The 20,008-nt window shown below is 42.0% G+C and overlaps 1 protein-coding gene across 2 annotated transcripts in view; it reads right to left on the bottom strand.

Moving 5' to 3' along the window:
* The window catches only part of SH3GL2 (SH3 domain containing GRB2 like 2, endophilin A1), a 197,945-nt gene extending 192,864 nt beyond the window's left edge, over positions 1-5,081 (bottom strand). The window contains exon 1 of one of the 2 annotated variants that reach the window (XM_046663758.1): positions 4,540-5,081. In XM_046663758.1, the coding sequence (XP_046519714.1) occupies positions 4,540-4,584 (45 nt within the window). In that variant the 5' untranslated portion in view covers positions 4,585-5,081. Of the gene's footprint in view, positions 1-3,903; positions 3,997-4,539 lie in introns of those variants that run through there. The other variant, XM_046663760.1, reaches the window with a different exon arrangement.
* Between the last annotated feature and the right edge of the window lie 14,927 nt (positions 5,082-20,008).

The raw sequence follows: 20,008 nt of genomic DNA, 5'->3' as shown, positions 1-20,008 counted from the left end.
AAGGCAGCAGACTCTACTGCTTAGAGCAGGCAGTTAAGGAACTGAGAGCCTCACTCGGATAAAGTCACAACTAATGAAATATTTAATTAAATACCTTAACAAGTTTTAAGTCTCACGACATCAACAAATGCATAAACAGATTTATGTAACATTCTCCAGAGCAAAGCATCTATATAAAACACAACATTTTAAATGCGATGAGAGCATGAAGAAATTACCTAAAACAGAAAGGCATAAAATACCAATGTAATTAAATTTTTCCAGTTGAAGAATCTGTGTGACAATAATTACATACTATACATAATTACAGACTATATCATAACACACAACCTAATCAAATATGAGTTTTATCATTTAAAAAAAATCAGAAGATATAGTCTATAATTGGTATATATCCTAACCAAACTCATTGAAAAAAGAAAACATATCTCATTTAATGCAACAGAAAATTATTATTTACAGACTGAATTGTCCTTTTAAATGTTGAATCAAATACAATACTTTAATGAATCCTTTTACACAATAAGGACTGTTATGGGTTGACTTCTGCCCTCCTAAAATTCATATGTTGAAGTTCTATCCCCCAGTACCTCAGAATGTGACTTTATTTGGAAATAGGGTCATTGCCGATATAATTAGTTAAGATGAGGTCATACTGGAATAGGGTGGGACGCCACCAATCCAGTACGACTGGTGTCCATAGATAAAAGGAAATGTGGACACAGACAGACAGGGAGAATACTGTGTGAACATGAAGGCAGAGATCAGAGTGACGTGTCTACAAACCAAGAAAGGCCTCAGACTGAAAACAAACCACCAGAATCTAGGAGAGAGGCCTGGAACAGATCCTTGCCTCATGCCTTCAGAGGGAGCATGGCCCCACTGACACCTTGACCGCAGACTTCAAGTCTCCAGAAGTACGTGACAATAAATTTCTGTTGTTTAAGGCACTCATTTTGTGATACTTTTTTACAGCAACTCTACCAAACTAATAGTGACCTAAGAAATTTTACTCTGTAACAAACGTTCACGCTACTATAAAGCAAGGGATGTCCACATCAAATGCTTGATAGAGTGAAAAAAAAAAAGGGTAGATTTTGTAAGAACAGCATGTTAACTGGAACCAGGAGCTATTTTTACCTAATCTTCTGCCAGTTTAAACCAAGTGAAAAGAAGTGACATTACTCTTGCCAAAATGAAATCCCAATATGAATAAAATTTACTAAAAGTAGAGTAATACATGCTGATTTGCCCTATTTTACAGTAAAAAAAGAAGGATATTTATTCTAAATGCATGGTACATTATATCTTTATGAGCAATTAATAAGAGTACATTAAAGTAAAAAGATGATCAATTTTTACTATTTTGATATATTCGCAAGCTGAAAGGATTTTCCCCTCTAATAAGATTTAGCAAAGCATTTTTTTAAGCCTCCAGATAGCAAAGATGTTGAAAATAACTGTCAGCAACAAGGTAGACATAATCAGTTCTAAACCAAAAGAACAGATTTCAAATCGGTAGTAAACACTAAAGGTATACTGCTTTATTAACACAAATATCATCCCTCACAAATACAAGCAAAAAACTCAATTTCATAGAAAGAGAAATGTTTGCCTGAAGAGGGGCCTTCCACTTATAAACTCAGTCTATTTAATCTAGCATATCCATTCTCAAAAGGAAATAATTCTAAGTCCAAAGCTTCCTCTACAGATAAGACCAGGTTCATAGAGGTGCACGGGGAAAAATGGCTTAAAAAGTAGGACACGGCGGGGCTGGCCCTGTGGCCGAGTGGTTAAGTTCGCACGCTCTGCTGCAGGCGGCCCAGTGTTTCGCTGGTTCAAATCCTGGGCTTGGACATGGCACTGCTCATCAAACCACGCTGAGGCAGTGTCCCACATGCCACAACTAGAAGGATCCACAGCAAAGAATATACAACTACGTACTGTACTAGGGGGCTTTGGGGGAAAAGCAAAAAAATAAAATCTTTAAAAAACAATTAAAAAAAAAAAGTAGGACAGGGGGGCCGGCCACCCAGCAGTTAAGGTCATATGTTCCGCTTTAGTGGCCCAGGGTTCACCAGTTCAGATCCCGGGTGTGGACCTACACACAGCTTATTAAGCCATGCTGTGGTAGGTGTCCCACACATAAAATAGAGGAAGACGGGCATGAATGTTAGCTCAGGGCCAATCTTCCTCAGCAAAAAAGAGAAGGACTGGCAGCAGATGTTAGCTCAAGGCTAATCTTCCTTAAAAAAAAAAAAAAAAAAAAGTAGGACATGGCTTTTTCCCCTACATACAAACAAACATTAGCACTGGCTTTACACACCCTTCAAAATACACGTACAGGCACAGGAAGAATAACCTTTGCCTTGGGCTTTCTAAGACTGAGCTACCGTAACTTATAGATAAGAAGAGATTGTGTGTTGCTTCACCTTTAAAATAAAAAGCTTTTCAGTAAAAAGAAGAAAATGACGCAGTGATTCCGCATCTGGCTTTGGTGTGATAAATACTAATCTCATCTTAACAGAGGTAGACCTCCTCTAAGGATCTAAGTTCTTTCACATCACAATTCAAACGTTTTATTGTGAACTTCAGAGCTGGGTAAAACTTCTGGATTTAGCTGCAGTGGAGCCCCTTGATTATTTTCTGTTAAGATAGCACAGCTAAAAATTCTTGCTTCTGCAATTTCCTCCTGTCTCATTATTACTAACATAACAGACAGTATTTTATATTTATAAAATTATCCTGCACGTTAATACCATTTATTGAACACTTTTTACATTTGCTCTACAAATTTATTTATCCTCACATCGATTCCAAGAAACGGATATTATCTTCATTTTAGCAAGGCCAGATTCAAAAGTTAAATAACTTGCTCAAAGTCACAGACAGCAGAGGCGGGTCAAGCCTTAGCTTTTCCCACTCCATAGCCAAGGTTCCTAACTGCCTTTTAGGGCACCAAGACTTGCAAAGGAAGTCCTCAGAATCAAAGTGAAAAAAAGGATGTATTGTTGGTAAATTCAGTGCTGAGGTCTGCTTTACAGAAGTGACAAGTACCTGAAATAAAAAAAGGCTGGTGACATCAATGAAGTCCTGCCTGAGAATTTATGGGGAGCACACATGCCGCTTCTGTAAACCTGAAGGAATTTGAAGTATAAAGTCACTAGAGGTCTTCCAAATTACACTAACAAGGCACTTAGAGTTACAAACACTTCCGGCAGAGAGGTCTTAGATCCAATTTGAAAAGCAAAAATTAATGGGCATTTTTTTTACTGAAATCGTCTTAGGATTCTTGATTTCCCAAACTCACAGATATAACTGATTCTACAAAGGCAAGTCTGTGGTGATGAAGATGGCATGTGGGTACAGACAAGATGAACTTCATGCTGCATCTGCCACTCTAATTTAACCAAGATATAACACAACCCTCACCTTTTCTGTAAGGGGTTTATAATAGGACTGTTATTGTGGTAGCCTGGGAAAAACCTCACTTCTGAGAAACTACGAGAAAGCTCAGTATTAATTAAGGCTAATCTATGAAAAAATATTTAAGGCTAAATTATGAGAAATATTTAAAGAAACCAACAAAGTGCTTACTTAAAGATCCCTTAAACTAGAAGTGTTTCAGAAAGATAAAAAAATAGTAACCATACTTATTATATAAGAAATAGGTCACATTATAAGTATTCACTTATTTGTCCCTATATAAAATTCTTCAACGAGCCCAGTGAAATTTAAAGTATTAGAATCTGAATTAAAGTTTTATTATAATCACAGCTTGCTAACCCCACAGAGAAAGATGAACACATCAAGACGTAAAAGGCTCACTAAAAATAACACATTAAAATAAATGATGATTTTAAGTCTTCAACAATTTGGTTACGTTAAGGCTGCAAAACCCACCGGAAATTTTTAAAGACACGCAGAGTGCTGGTCAAGCCCTGGCCTCAGAGGAGTTTCACCACCGAGCTCTCCAAGGAAAAGTTAATGCATGTGCTTCCCAGGAGAACGCCCCATTCCCACTCCTCTGGAGCCTGCGGATGCGGCGGAAGGAGGGATGCAGGGGCCACAGGGAAGGCGCGCAGACGGCGGGCATTCCCGCAGCCACCCCCAGTGCGGGCCACCCTCGTGCCAGCACATCCCGGGACAGCCGGCGCACCGACACCGCAAGGTCACCGGGGAAGCGGCGACTTTACATAATCTCCCGCCGCGCCGCCCGGGCACCTGAGCGCCGCGGTCCCCTCCCTGCGGCGCCCACGCGGGGCGGCGCGGGGGCGGCGCGCGGGGCTCGGAGGCGGGACACGGGGACCTGCGGGCGCCCGCAGCGCCGCTGTGAGCCGGGGACGGAGGACGGAGGGCGGGCTCCCCGCCGCGGGATGCCCCGGGCCGCCGCGGAGAGCAGGAGGCGATGCGGGGCGCGGCCGGGGCGGGCTGGGCGCGGGCCGGGGTCCCCAAGACCCCCGCCGGCTGCAAGCGCCCAGCGCGCCCCTCGCCGCTCCGCCCGGGACCGGCCCGCGGCGCACCTGTCACGCGCCTTACCTGAGTGGCTTTGTGGAATTGCTTCTTGAGCCCGGCCACCGACATGGTGAGGGAGGACGCGCGGACGGCTGCGGCTGCGGGCAGGAGGCGGCGGACAGGGCAGGAGGGCCGAGCGGGGCGGCGCGCTCGCCGGGCCGCCGCTCGTCGTGCCGCCGCCGGGGCTGTGGGCGCGGGGACGCGGAGCGGCGCGGGACGCGGGCTCGTGCGGAGAGACACCCTGACGTCAGGGGCGGGTGATGCGGCCTCTTAAAGGGGACGCGGGAAGCCCCGCCCCGGGCGCGGGGGTGGCGGGCAGGTGCTGCGGTCCGAGCTACCTGGGCACCGGCCGCCGCCGCGGCGACTGGCTCCGCGGTCCCGGCGGGCCGGCCCCCTAGTCAGAAGGCCGAGGGCGGGCTCCCGCCGCGGGGGTGTCGGTCGTGCACCCGCGGACTGCGGACCGGTCGCTGCAGCTTGGCAGGCCAGGCACCGGCGCGACTCAGGTGACTTGCTCGGCTTCCAGGTAGCCGCAGCGGCGCTGCCTGCGCCCGGCCGCCCGCCCTTTGAGCCAGGCTCTCCGCAGCCTGCACTGGAGGAGCGGCGCTCTCTGGGGTAATGACTAAGTCAGCGCTCCTTCTCTGCCCTGGCCCCGCTTCACTGGTCACAGAAAACATTTCTCTGCCCTCGTTTGGATATCCCTTAAGCCTACTTAACGTTAGGGAAAGCCACTGACGCCTTCTTTTTCTTTTTGTTTTTTTCTGGTCTGATACAATTTACCAACTTCAGACGAAAAATTTTTTTAAACCCTTAAAGCCAGTCAGGTAAACAGAATCGAAGAGGGATATTAAGACAGAAATAGCATTTAATCCTTTGTTTATAGAAATGGCAAAGTACGAATATGAACTTGCTGTTCACTTACGATAGCAGACTTAGGAATTTCAATCTGAAATAAGCATTATATAATGTAAAAAAAGCATGTCACTAAGTTGTACAAATACTACATATGTAACAAAGTGTATATGACTGGACTAAAGGAAACTGATGGAATTAAGTGAATTGAGAGCAGAGCATGGCTTCTGTGTTCTGGAAATGAGCCGCTTCCTATGGTCTTTCTTGGACTGAGGAGCACATAGGAAAAAACTTGAACGCTGTCCCCTCTTAGGGACCAAAGATACAAGGAGGAGAAACCAGTGGCAGAAGCCAAGATAAGAGAGACTTCAAAGGATGAATAAGGAAACCACGTGTCAGAATGGGAGCTTCCTCCACAACCCCTGCTGCCTGGGAGGAACCACAGACCCCACTCCCACCGGGTGGCCAGACTGCTTGGGCACAAGGTGAACATCTGATAGGAGGTATCCTGTCCATAGGCTGTTCTACCAATCCTAGTCCTTGTTGATGATGTGAACTGAAACACATAAAGGCAGACTCAAGCCGACAGTGGTGGGTAATGGAGCAGTGGGAGGACATGGACCGTCTGCAGAGAAAAGCAGACAAAAGGAGAAAATCTCCAGGTAGTGGTCATTATTTATATTCATGTACCTTCCAGATCACGGAAGAATTGCACTTTCCAAACCCTTTGTGGTTAAGTGAGACGTTGCAACAAGTTTTAACTAGTGGGTTAGGAAGAAAAGTGACTGTCACTTCTTGGCAGAGAATTTAACTGTTGATATGAGATGCTGCAAAGCTCTCTTTTGCCTGTGCAACAGTGTTCTAGATATTTGTGGTCTGTCAACCAGAATCAAGAGTGATGACGAAGAGGGGCAAAGTCCACAGCTGATGTTCAGCAGATGTTTAGCATGAGTGAGAAATAAGCCGAGTAATTTTAATTCCCTGAGTCTGGAATTGTGACTGTGGCAAAACTAGTCTATCCTGACTGAAGCACATTGAGAAAATGCCTTCCCATTTCTCAGAAGATGAAAAGAGGTTTTCCAGTTCTTGCCTTGGCCCACATGTATTTTATTCTTTGTCATTAGATGTCCATGAAGTAGCCTTCCTTTTTCTGACAAAAAGCCTCAGTGACGTTTAGGGAGGTGTGTTCTCTTTTGTGCAACCTCACCCAAGCAGTCGGCAGAATTAGTCCCCAGGCCTGAAGGTCAGAGGGAATGGTGGCTCCATGTACTGACCATACCCAGACTTCTTATCAGCTAGAGAGGGTGAACAGTAAGCTCTGACGACCCACAGGGAATTCTAAAGAAATGTCAGAGCAAGGCACAATCTGTGTCTCAGAGAAGCATCAGACAGGGAAAGACAAAAGCTGCTGATAGATAGATGGGGCTACTGATCCATGAGTCCAGGACAAACCGTTAAAGGCCCCATGAAGTGGTATGCCTAGGGCACAGTTACTCGCATCTATGAGGCCCACCATGGTGATTTCTAGATTCTTGACACTAAGAAAGCGCTAAGATGCTTGACACTAAGCAGGAGTTTGGACTCACTACAGGAGTAGGTGGGGCTCTAGGCTAGAGAGATTTGGGGGTTAGTGTTACAATGACTGCTTTTGTACTCTGACAGTTTGGTGAAGGCTGCATGCACACACACACAAACACACAAACACACTCATGAAAAGATTACCATAAAATGCTAACAATGGTTGTGCTGCTAGAGCAGTTCTCAAACTTTAGCATGCATCAGAATCACCTGGAGGACTTGTGAAAGCGCCCCTTGCTGGACCACCTCCCAGTTTCCAATTCACTAGGTCTGGGTGGGGCCTGAAAGTGTACGTTTCTAACAAGTTTCCAGGGGATGTTAATGCCCTGGTCTGGGGACCACACTTTGAAAACCCCTGGGCTAGAGTAGAGCTATTAGGAGTGAACTTTTTTCTCTCTTCTCCCAATTTTTAAAATGTTTTCCCATTACTTGTACAATAGAAAAAGTATTTTATAGGTAATTTTTCCTACCTGGTCCCTGATCTCAACAATGGAACATTTTCACAGAAGGATGGGCCTTGGTTGAAGCTGCTAACAGATAGCAAGTAATCTACAAAGCGGAAGGGCCTGGGATTCATGAGCTCTGGTCTCTATGAAACTATGAAAGGTATGAAGCGGGGACCTGAAGAGTCTCCTTAGAACTTTGCATACTTAACTGAGCCCTACATTTTACACAAACAAGTCTCTCTCTTTCCCTGGTTCTTCATCCACCTACTTAGAGTATTCATCCTGCTATGCTTCAAAGGAACTACCTTGGGAGAAAGAACTTTAAATCCTTTTGAAACCATAGTTAACTCTCCCAGATATCCCCTGGATTTCATGTAAATCCAGTATTTCTATTACGGCCACACTTTATACCTGTAAAGACCTTTGAGATGTTTTGAAAGAGATTTGCTGAGCTCCTCCTACTAGCAGGCCTCATGGTGGAACATGTGGGGAGATGGAAAGGTGAGATACCAAGTGGACTGGACCTTGAACCCCGAGGAGTTTCCAGTCTAGCAACTCAGAAAACCCGTCTTAGAGACATCTATTTTGACTTGAATAGAGAGGGACGAATGCACCAGACACTGAAAAAATTTCAAACAGGAGTGCCCCTTTGGTCGCACTGAAGCCACGACAGAGGCTCTGTGGAAAAATGCAGAAGCACAATGCAAGGGAAAGGGGAACCAAAGGTCAGTGAGGAAGAACTTTAATAAAAGGCTGTTGTAATTCAACATGCTGCCCTCTCATCTCCTGAGATCAAATCAATGCAAAATAGTAAATAAACCTAGATCTGCTCAGGAAAGTTCCAATTAAATGAAACCCCCACACAGCCTCACCTCACTAATTGGACAGGAAATTCATGGTCAGCAATAATTCCATGACATCATTCATGCACTATTTCTCCTTGCATTATGGCAAAGCTCCTGGCAAATACCAGACCTCTAGCTCGCACAGAGCCACTGCATCCCTGGTGCTTTCAGAGGGCCCCTCATTCCAAGGAGGCAGAAGACAAGCAGCAGCTGTCATCTTTTTGCCCTTCAGCCCAATGCTGCTCCTCTGGGCCACACGAGGGCAAACTGACTTTCTGTGTAAGCTCATTAAGCCCAGGAAACATAGCAAATCAAAGGCGTTAAATCCCAACTTCTTATTTTACAGATGAGAAAACAAAAGCAATGAAAGGAAGTGATTTACTTATCATAACTTTTTCTCCTCCAGCCTCTAAGTTTCAATTTAGGGCAGTGTTAATAAACACAGATTGGAATGAATGAATGAAAGCTCGAACAATTTATCACTGCCACTGATGCTATGCTCATCACATTGGGTCTGATGTTCAACAGCCTTCCCCAGACAGCCTTGTATTAAAATATGGATTGTGCAGGACCCAGACAGTCATTCTGGTGTGAATAGCGCTCAGCATAAGATTTTGTGCCTTTGGATGCTGCCAGTAGCATTGGGCCCCCACCTAGCATGGACAGGGCTCACAAGCTCTTTCCTAGAGATGGGAAATCAAGGGAAAGACTATCTTTATTTCCTTGCTTCCAGGTCTTTCACCTACCACTCACCCTCCAACAGATACACAGAGAAGCACACTTTTTTGTCTCTTGGAGGGGGAATGTATGGATCTTTCTCTCCCCACCTCAGCTTTCCACTTGTCCCAAAGAGCCCTCCTCCCTCCAAAGCACAGGGGCCTCTCCCTGAAAAAACTTCCTCTTTGCTTAGCTAAACCCTATTACTCCAATCACAGGAGGAGGAGGCAGCGGAGGAGGGAACTTAACCAAGTGGGTGACTTACATTAGGCTCTTAACATCTGGGCCCCTTTCGTTATTTACATCCCAGTTTGAAGTGCTTCCAACTTCCCTAGCAAAATCCTGTCATTTCCAATCCCATCTCTAGTGCAATTCCTTTGAAGTCTTCCCCATCCTTTCCGTGTCCTCTCTTCATTTGTGGACTCTCAAAGCCCTGATGACACACCTCTGCTGTGAACACGGTCTAACATGTATTATAGATATCGATATATAGTATTGGATTCTTAACTCTTTGAGTGCAGGGTCTTATCTTTACTTTTACAACGCTTAGCAGATAATATAAACACCCGTTAGATATAGGCTAATTGAAATTTTACAAGGCTGATGAAATTTTAAAAGCTAGAGCCAGCAGAAGGCCAGAAAGCCTGGAACTCTCTGAACTTCTCTCCATCTGAGCAGACTGCTTAAATGGTCCTCATTGCTGCTCCCTCGCCGTGTCCACACCTGGACCTCCAGCTTTCTGTCAATTTGGGGAGTCCTAATGACCTTCCCATAAATTCCCCTTTGTTCAGTCAGCCAATGTCACTGTTACTTGCAATCAACAAACTCTAAGTGATTTATCCTCCCCCACTCTCAACCCCTGCAATAATATTCAAAGCTCAGTTCCATTTCTTGTTCAGACCTAGCCACTCAAATACAGCAATTTAGGCAACTACAGTTCCTGCTAAGCACTGCATTAGGCTTCCTTCTCAGACGAGGGTGGACAGATTGAGTGACAAGGAGTATAGTCCTTTAGCAAGTGTCAATTCTCCCTGTGAGACACTGACTTTCTGTTTTACAAATCAAACCTTTTGTTTATTTGATTAGTATGAGTCAGGCTGCCAGGGCCTGAACCTCCCCAGCCCCTGGGAATTGGCAGCTGAATGCTGGTAAATAAATGCCAAGCTGAGACAGCAGTGCCCGCTCCTGGAATGAGAACAACCTTCATTAAGTGTAAATTGTTAGAGCGTCTTTACCACCGGCTGATTTATTCTATTCCTGGGAGGATGTTATCATTAGAGATTCTGAAGGCATGTTGTTAACCCTGAACATAGGATCTGGCTAGTTAGCCTGGTAAAGCATTGTGTTAAAGAGGCCAAGTTCTGTTAGTAGCTAGTTAGCCAGGCAGAGAAGCGCTATTCCTTAGTCACAGTCCACATTCTACCCTGTCATCTCCGGCTTGTGTTCTCTTGATTACAGAAAAGTCTAGGTGAGAAGGGAGAGAGAACTTAGTTCAACAAAAACCCGCCAAAAATACTAAGAACTCAGAGTACAACTTTCCAATATTCTGTCAGCATCAGCTTCATATATGAAAAAAAATTGATCATTTATCTTTGTTTGGGACCCTTTTTCTTCTGCCCTTTAAAAAATTTTTGGTGGTTTTAGTAAATGTGTACAGCTTATATGTTCTCTGGCTCACACATATAAAGCTAACTTCGAGACAAAAAATCAAATATAAAGCACTGTTTTAAAACATTTAAGTTAACATTAAAACACCACCCTCTTGGAGAATGCCAGTTGTCTTTCAAGGTCCAGTCCCAAGAAGTTTGCCAAGTAGGAAATTCCTTAGAACAAAGGTCTTGAAAACATTTTGTTTCCTGTGAATATTGTTGAGTTGAATTGGGAGAATTTTGACACCAATTCTTAAGATGCCCTTAACTTTGAAGGTGTATTACAGGGGGAGGGTACGCTCATCCCAGCCTGAAAGCATAAGACCCATGAGCACATGTAACAGTGAGGAAAGTCTTTTCTTGGTCAAGAGATAATTGACTGAGGAGTCAGCGGAGGAGAGGAAGTGGGAGGAGCAAAGACAGATGTCCCCGTTGCCCCCCACCCACCCCAATAGAAGTCAAGGGATGAAGAGAGAATAGGTCATTAAGTCAGGGCATACCAAGAGATCTGATTAACTTTCTCTTTTAAGCTGGGAGATCTGGGCATGTTCACTCACAGAGGGAAGGAGTCAGTTGAACGGCAGACATGAGTCACACGGAAATTTAAAGGGCTCACAGAGCTCAGTCACTGGAGGATACAGGACGGAAGGGAAGAAAGTCCAAATGGAGAAGTCACCTGGTAAAGCAGGAGGAAGGACTTCCCTGACACGGAACAGTGGGGAGAAGCTGTGGAGGGGTGAAGCCCGAACACTGAGGGGGGGAAGTTGTGGTGACAGGTGGGAGAGCAGTCAGTAGAAGCAAGGGAGATGCCCGAGGGCCCGTACCTGCCCAGACTAAGAACACATGGCATTGAGGGCCTTACACCATCTGGCTTCTTCCCCTCTTCTCCAGCCTTGTGCACCCAGCACCCCTAACATACCTGATGCCCCTACTCTCTGCACTCAAAGATCAGTCCCCGGTACGCTCCTCGCTCTGACCAGGTCTTTGTATGCACTGTTCTCTGCCTGGAATAGTTGTTTTCTGCTTTACACCTGGATAACTCCCTGCACATACTTCAGATATCAATCGAAAGCCTTCCCTGACCCCTCAATAGGGCCAAACCTCACCCTTATAGTCCTTTATAGCTGAGTACTGTTCTCCTTTGCTGCACTTGTCACCGCTGTGATTTTGCATGTATTAATGTGACTTTTTTATGTCTCTCTCCCCGCTGCCCTCACTACTCTGCAGACTCCAGGAGCACGTGTGCTGTGGGGGTTTGTTCACCACTGCATGCCCAGCATAGTGCTGACAGCCTGGTGCACAGCAGGTGTTCACAAGGCATTTCATGAGTGAACAAATGAACGAATGAATGAGTGGGTGGAAAAAATTGGGGAAATTTATTAAGACTTAAAAGATATTTAAAATGTTTCTGAAGAACGATGATGGCTTAGTTTCCGCAGCCTAGCTTGACATAATGTGTGGCCCCACAAATCAACAAGGTCACTTAGTGACCATCACGTGAAACTGGTTCCACTGATGAAGGTATGATGCAGCACCTAGCAATATGTAAAATGTGTTATGAACCCAAGGAAGGGCGGAGTCATGGTGAACAGGCTTCAAGGGGGAGGTGGGACAAGGATCCTGAAATTAACTTTCAATCAGATCTCAAATCTCATCACTCAGGGAAGTTCAAGATGGAACAACAGGGAGACATTCAAGCCCAAGCCCAGAGGTACAAGAAAACAACTTCCAAATTCAGAATGAAGTTGGGAAAGGAACCTGTAACCAGTAAGATAGTTCAAGACTTTCGGGTGCTACGGCATGGAGCAAGGGCAAAGTGATTGAGAACCATTTGTGATAATACGATTTAAGGCTTATCTGCACATGATGAAAAGCCCCCACCCTTTCAGGACTCCCTCTGAGGCTGACTGTTATTTTTCCACCATAAATCTTCCCTAAGTGTCTAATCCTGTAGTGCTTGAAATGTGGTCTCCAGACCAGCAGCATCAGCATCACCTGGGACTTTGTTAGATTAACAAATTATTGAGGCCCTACCCCTGACCTACTGGATGAACAGCTCTGGGGTGGGGCCATGCAATCTGATTTAACAAGCCCTCCAGGTGATTCCGATGCATGCTCCAGTTTAAGAGCCACTGGTCTCCAAGCTGCAGTGTTAGTGCCGAGAGAGAGAGGTGGAAGTCTTGGGAATTTCTCTAAGGCCAGAAGGCTCAGTCAGCCAAACATAAAAGCTTTCCCTTATAGAGGCCCATTGGGTCCTTGAGTAGGCGGGCGTTATTATTTTCTGCAAGAAATGAAATTGAAACAAAAGTATTAAGCAGTTTGGCTGGAGATTTGGGGCCTGTGTCCATTTGCTAGGGCTGCTGTAACAAATTACCACAAACTGGGTGGCCTGAAACAACAGAAGTTCATTCTCGCACAGTTCTGCAGGCCAGAAGTATGAACTCAAGGTGTCCACAGGGTTGGTTCCTTCTGAGCGCTGTGAGGGAGAATCTGTTCTGTGCCTCTCACCCAGCTTCGGGTGATGGCCGGCAATCTTTGGTGTTCCTTGGCTTCTAAATGCTTCACTCCAGTCTCCTCCGCTGTCTCCATGGTGTTCTACAGACTACATGTATCTGTGTCTCAGTTTTGCTCTTATCAAGACATCAGTCGTATTGGATTAAAGGCCCACTCTATTCCAGTATGACCTCATCTTAATTTAGCTAATTACGTCTGCAAAAGACCTATTTCCAAATAAAGTCACATTCTCTAGTACGGTGAGGGTTAGGACTGCCACAGATCATTTTGGGGTAAACAACTCAACCCATAACAGGGCCCCAACTCAGGAATCCTCTTGAGAACACTTGTCATTCCTCAACATTCTTGAATAACCTCCCCAACCAGGAACACAGAGACACTTGGCAAATTGCCTTATGTAATGCCGCTGGCAGAGAAAAAGTCACAAAGAGTTAAATTACTCCCTTCACACAGTGTGTCCCCAAACCAATGATGTTCTCATACATTAACTCAGGATGTTTTCTGAGACCTTTCTTCCCCATTCCATATATGGTATCTTTAAACATAATAAAAAGTTTCCTCCTATTTCTTGGATCAATATCTAGCTATTTAAAGATACAGTTTAAAGAAAAGAACATAATGTCCATCCTCCATCCCACATAACTCTGTGCTCCTTCTGGCTTTAGCCATATGAAACAACCAGCTCTGGGTAGGAAGGGAGACTCATTAGGCCTGGAAAAAGAGAACGTAAATTCAGAAGACTATAAACTCAGAACTACTCTGTAGTTTTGGATGAGCCCTTTGGGCTCACAGATCTTCCTAAAGAAAAACTGGAGATATTTGTAATTCAGTTATTTTATGAGCAGTTCTGACCTTTAAGCACTAAACAATCAGAGGGAGAGAGGGAGCTGGTGATTCAGTGTCCACCAGCTCGCTTCTCACACTCAGTCTTCTGGAAGCACTGTTAGCCTGAGGGTGCACGTTACACGGCAGCGATTTCTGTTTAAGAATGCTGTTAGCCAAAAAGGAATGGAGGGCTCAGACCCAGATTTTATCATGAAATTCTTTTAAACACAAGGAAATGTTGAGAGATCTACACCAGGCAATATTTTAAAAGCTCTAGTTATTTCCATAAATGCAATTGAAGTGCTTAAGAAGCTAAATGAAAGGATCAACCCCAAAATAATTACCACTTCTAATTTCCTCCATTTCATTGAACATAAACTATCATCAAATTTTCAATTGCATTCAGGGAGAAGCACTGATATGTCTCATGTAATCAAAGTGTTCTCTCTCATTTAATTTTCATTTGTCTAATATTTTGCATTATGTAAACAACCAGATATCAACTTTAAAAATTTTCTAAATCTCTTTTAATAGTTTGAAAAGGGTTACTCTGGTTTTTTCTTGCAAGGACTCTGAAATACTACTTTTTCTAAAAATATTTTATAGCAATAATTTACTCAAAAGTTTATCTAACAAACTATTCAAGATGAATGTCAGCTATTTTAAGAACAATTTCAAAAACAAAAACTAAGACTCAATAGGAAAATGTACAAAGAATATAAGCTCCCTGAAGTTATATAAATAATTATTATGTGTTTGGAAAAACGCAGTATCATAAGAAATGAGGTTAAAATAAATAATTCCAATTTCACTAAATCGGCAAAGATTTTAAATATAATATTTATTTTGATAAAGATATTATGAAACGAGTGTTCTATATACTTGTAGGCAGAGTAAAATGGGTACAATTAATGAAAAGCATTACATATAATATGGCACTACATATCAACTTAAAAGTTGTACCCTTAATTCAGTAATTTTGTATCCAAAAAGTATCTTAAATAGAAATTCAATTAGCCATGTGGGAAATGCAAATCAAAACCACAATGAGATAACACTTCATACCCACTAGTGTGGCTATAATAAAAAATAGTAGACAATAGTAAGTGTTGGTGAAGATGTAGAGAAATTGAAACCCTCAATACATTGCACAAATTGTGGGAATATAAAATGGTGCAGCTACTTTGGAAAACAGTCTGGCAGTTCCTAAAATGGTTAAACACAGAGTTAGCTTATGACCCAGCATTTCCACTCCAAGGTATATACCCAAAAGAAATGAAAACATATGTGCACACTAACTTGTATGTGAATTTCATACCAGTATTTTTCAAAATAGCCAAAAATGGAAACAATCCAAATGTCTGTCAACTGATGAGTGGATACATAAAATGTGGTGTAGACCTACAGTGTAATATTATTGGGCAACAAAAGAAATGAAGTACTGATACATGCTACAATATGGATGAACCCTGAAAATATTATGCTAAATGAAATAAGCCTGTCACAAAGGGCTACATATTGCATAATTCCATTTATTTAAATTTTTGAAATAGGCAAATCTATGAAGGCAGAAAGTAGATCAGTGGTTACTTTGGGCTGGGGGGATAGAGGGATTGGGGTTGATGGCTAAAGAGAGTGGGCCTTCGTTTTGGGGTAGTGAAAAAGCTCTAAAAAGGACTGTGGTGAAGGATGCACAAGTGGTTCCAAGTCCTGGACTGGCCATTCTATCATTGTATGATTACCTCTGCCACTTACAGCATTCTCTGAAGTTGTCATCTATTGCTTCCCCCAAACTCCCTCCCTTCTCCGATTCTCAACTCCAAATAAAACGCTCTTCGACACCCAGCCTGCTGTCTCCTTTCACTGTTCTTTTCCATCTGCCCTATTCTTTTATCTTTCCCAGAATCCAGTTTGTGTTTCTGTGCACATTGCCTGATACTACAACATAGAAACCTAGGAACTGAGCTAGCAAAGACAGAAGCTCCTTAAAAAGGATGGAAAAAAGCAGGCAAAGAAAATCCCCTCTGGCTAGCAAGGTACAGGAAGGCTATAAAACATTTACAGGATAGTGGTTCTGTCCCCACCATCAGAGTCTGGTTTTCAAAAGAAACTCCAGAGGTTCATCTTGTTCTTTCTGCCTGGATGGCCTCCCGGCTCTCTTCTTTCCTCCCTTCCCCCTCCAGCTGTTGTCCATGGAAATCTGCCTGCATTCAAGTGTCACACAAATGCCTTCCTTGGTCAGCTCATCTAGGCTTGAGCCCAACTTCTCTGGTCCAGTATGGCTTGGTTTGAACCACTTAACTCATTCTTGGAGTTCTTAGTGTAGTTAGTGGGGAGAGAGGGCATGGTCTGCGTCAAGGTCAAACCACACATTCTAAAATGGAAGCTGGTAAGAATCAGTCAACATAAAATACCAATAGCTACCATTTGAGCATCTTTCTGTGCATGACATTTTATAGATGTTACTCATGTAATCTTCATGTAACTCTATGCTGTGTGGATTCTAACCCCCATTTTATGCATGAGGACATTGAAATTTGGACAGATCAAGTAATTTTGCCCATGGTTACAATTTGGTAAGAAGTGGAGCAGGAATTCAAACCCAGCTCTGTCAGTCTCTATAGACTCTTCTACCAGCTCTGCTTCTCCTGCCCCAGAACCACGTGCCAGGACGTAGGCTTGTCTTCCTGCAGAGAGAAGAGCACTAAACGCAACTTGGAAAAGGAAATTCTTTCAGGGTAAACTGATGAAGTATGAAAATGAAGCTTTCTCATGGGCCTGCATGGTGAAGAGTGGAATCTGAGGAAGGTCAGGCTGGCGAGGATCACATGTCCCTTAAGGGATTTTCACTAAATGCACTTCTTAGAGATAAGATAGGCTTTTGTGAAGAGCAGACACGTGCTGATATGGACTAATCCATCCTCTCCATCTTGAATCAAGATCCCTCACCCAAGCTTGTCTACACTAGAGGATGAATCACTCTCAGACTTGTTCTTTTACCAGCTCAAGTTCCCTGGCTCCTGTTGTGGAATATTCTCCTGTAGGAATTTTTTTTTCTTTCTTTTTTGTGAGGAAGATTGGTCCTGAGCTAACATCTGTGCCAGTCTTTCTCTATTTTATGTGGGATGTGACCACAGCATGGTTTGACAAGCGGTGCTAGGTCTCCACCCGGGATCTGAACCTGTGAACCCCAGGCCACTGAAGCAGAGCATGCAAACTTAACCACTACACCACCGGGCTGCCCCCCCTTTTTTTTTTCTTAATTGGTGAACATTTGGGCTGTTTTCAATTTTGTTCTATTACAAATAATGCAGTTGAGAACATTCCTGTGTGCAACACTCTTGGCACACATATGCCAGCATACCTGTTGGATATATTTACCCAGGAATAGACTTGCTCAGTTGCAGGATAGTGTATGTTCACTTTCATTATATAACGCCAAATAGTTTTACAAAAGAGTTGCACTGATTTACACTTTCACCAGCAATGTTTGACTAGTTCCTTTTGTTCCACATCCTCACTGGAACTTGGTATTATCCGTCTGTTTAGCCATTCTGGTAGATATATTGCAGTATCTCATGATTTTAATTTGCATTTTCCTGATTATTAATGAAGTTGTGAGCATCATTTTACATTTTTATTGGCCATTGGAGTATTCTTTTTGTGAAATACCCATTTAAATCTATTGCCCCTAATGGATTGTCTTTTTCTTATTGATTTGTAGACAATCTCGATATATTCTAGAATCAATCCCTTTGTCAGTTATATATGTCACAGGTAATTTTTCTCTATTCCATTAGTCTATTTGTCTTTGTTCAAGAATGAGATTGGCCTTTAATTTTCCTTTTTCCTAGAGTCCTTGTCAGGTTTGGGTATCAAGGTGATGCTGGTCTCATGAATCATGTTGGGTGTGTTCTCTTTTTCCTAGTCTCTGAGAGAGTTTCCATAATATCGATGGTATTTCTTTCTTAAATGATTGGTGGAATTCATTACTAAGACCATCAAGGCCCAGAGTTTTCTTTGTGGGAGGTTTTAAGCAATAGATTTTATGTTTTGAATATTTGCAGAACTATTCTATTTCTTTTGCATGAAATGTATTCTGCTTTCCAAGGAATTAGTAAATTTCATCGAAATTTTTAAATATATCAGCATAAAGTTGCTCATTATATTCTGTTATATATTTAATGTCTCTAAGTTCACAATGATGTTGCTTTCTTCATTCCTGACCTTGATTATTTTTGCCTTCTCTTTCTTTTTCTTGATTAGTCTCAGCAGGGGTTTACCAGTTTTATTAAATTCTCCAAAGAAGCAATTTTCGGTTCGTTGATTTTCTCTATTTTACATTTGTTTTCTATTTCATTAATTTCTGTCCTTATCTTTCTTTCCTTTTAATTTACGTTTAATTTGATATTCTTTTCTTGCTTCTTGAGATGAATGGTTAGCTCATTGATTTTCAGACATCCCTCATTGCATATAAAGTTATAAATTTCCCTTTAAGCATAGTTTTAGCTGTATCCCACAGATTTTAATATGTAATTACTTAATTATTCTGTTCAAAATATTTTCTCATTTCTGTTATGATTTCTGCCTTGCCCATTTATTTAGAAGTATATTTCTTTATTTAGAAGTGTATTTCTTAATTTTCGTATATTTCTATGTATATCTATTGGTTATTTGTTAACCATGTTGTTAAATCTTCTATGTGCTTATCGGTTTTTGTCTATATATTTTATCAATAACTGAATTAAAATTTCCCACTATGAATGCTAATGTATCTATTTCTTCTTGTACTTTCTGTCAAATTTTGCTTCATTTACTTTAAGGCTTTTTTATTAGCTGCATATAATTATAGCTTTATTATATATCTCTAGTGAGTAAAACCCTTTATTCTTTATTAATCATGTCCTTTATTTAAAATACTTTTTTAATGAAAAATACTTTATCTGATATTAATATTGATAAAAGATGGCTATTATCCATTAGCTTTCTTTTGGTTAGTCTTTGTGTATCAGACTTTCTGTATCCTTATATTTTAGGAGTATCTTTTATAAACCTTATATAGTACTTTTAATCTAGTCTGAAATTTTTCTTTTAATTGTTTAGTCTATTTACATTTAATATAATTACAGATGTATTTGGTTTAAAGCTATAATCTTACTCTGTGATCTCCATTTATTTTACCTGTTTTGTCTTCCTCATTCCTGATTTTCTTAACTTGTTTGGATTGACTCAGAGTTTGTTTTCCATTTTTTTCCTACTATTAGCTTCAAAGTCATAAGCCCTTTTACTATTCTTTTTAATGGATACCTGTGAGACTATAACATGCATTTTTTTTATTGAGGTCACATTGGTTTATAACATTGTGTAAATTTCAGGTGTACAACATATTTCGGCTTCTATATAGACTGCATCATGTTCACTACTAAAAGTCTAGTTTCCATCCATCACCATATATATGTGCCGCTTTACCCTTTTTGCCCTCCCCACAACATGCATTCTTGACTTATCAGAATATGTTTATCAATACTCTTGCCTGCCTCTCGGACAAGGCAAGGATACTAAAATACTTTAATTCCTTTTACCTGCCTCCTAATTTAAGTCTATAAGACATTTTTATTATTGTTTTATACAGCCAATATTCATTCAAATCTATTCATAAATGTCCCTTTCTATTGCTCTTCCTTTCTTCCTGCTTCTCCCACCTTCCATCTGGGAATATTTTTATTCTGCCTGAAAAATATCTCTTCGTGTTTTCTTAAGAATAGGTATGCCAGTGCTGAATCCTTTAAGTTTTTGTTCATCTGAAAATGTCTTCATTTCACTTACATTGTTTAAGGATGAAAATAGAGTTTTAAGTTGGCATGGTTTTGTTTCAGTACTTTATGTATATTTTCCCATTTTCTTATGGAGCCCATTGTTTCTCATGTAAAGTCAGCTCACGGTCTAATTTTTGTAATTTGAGGGTAATATATCTTTGCTCTTCTCCACCCCTGGCTGCATTTAAGATTTTCTATTTGCTGTTTGTTTTTAGCGGTTTGATTGTGATGTGCATAGGTGTGGATTTCCTTTT

The sequence above is a fragment of the Equus quagga genome, chromosome 6 (assembly GCF_021613505.1).
Source record: "Equus quagga isolate Etosha38 chromosome 6, UCLA_HA_Equagga_1.0, whole genome shotgun sequence".
NCBI lineage: Eukaryota > Metazoa > Chordata > Mammalia > Perissodactyla > Equidae > Equus > Equus quagga.
The sequence above is the reverse complement of the archived record's forward strand: the minus strand, read 5'-3'. Positions and strand labels throughout refer to the sequence as shown.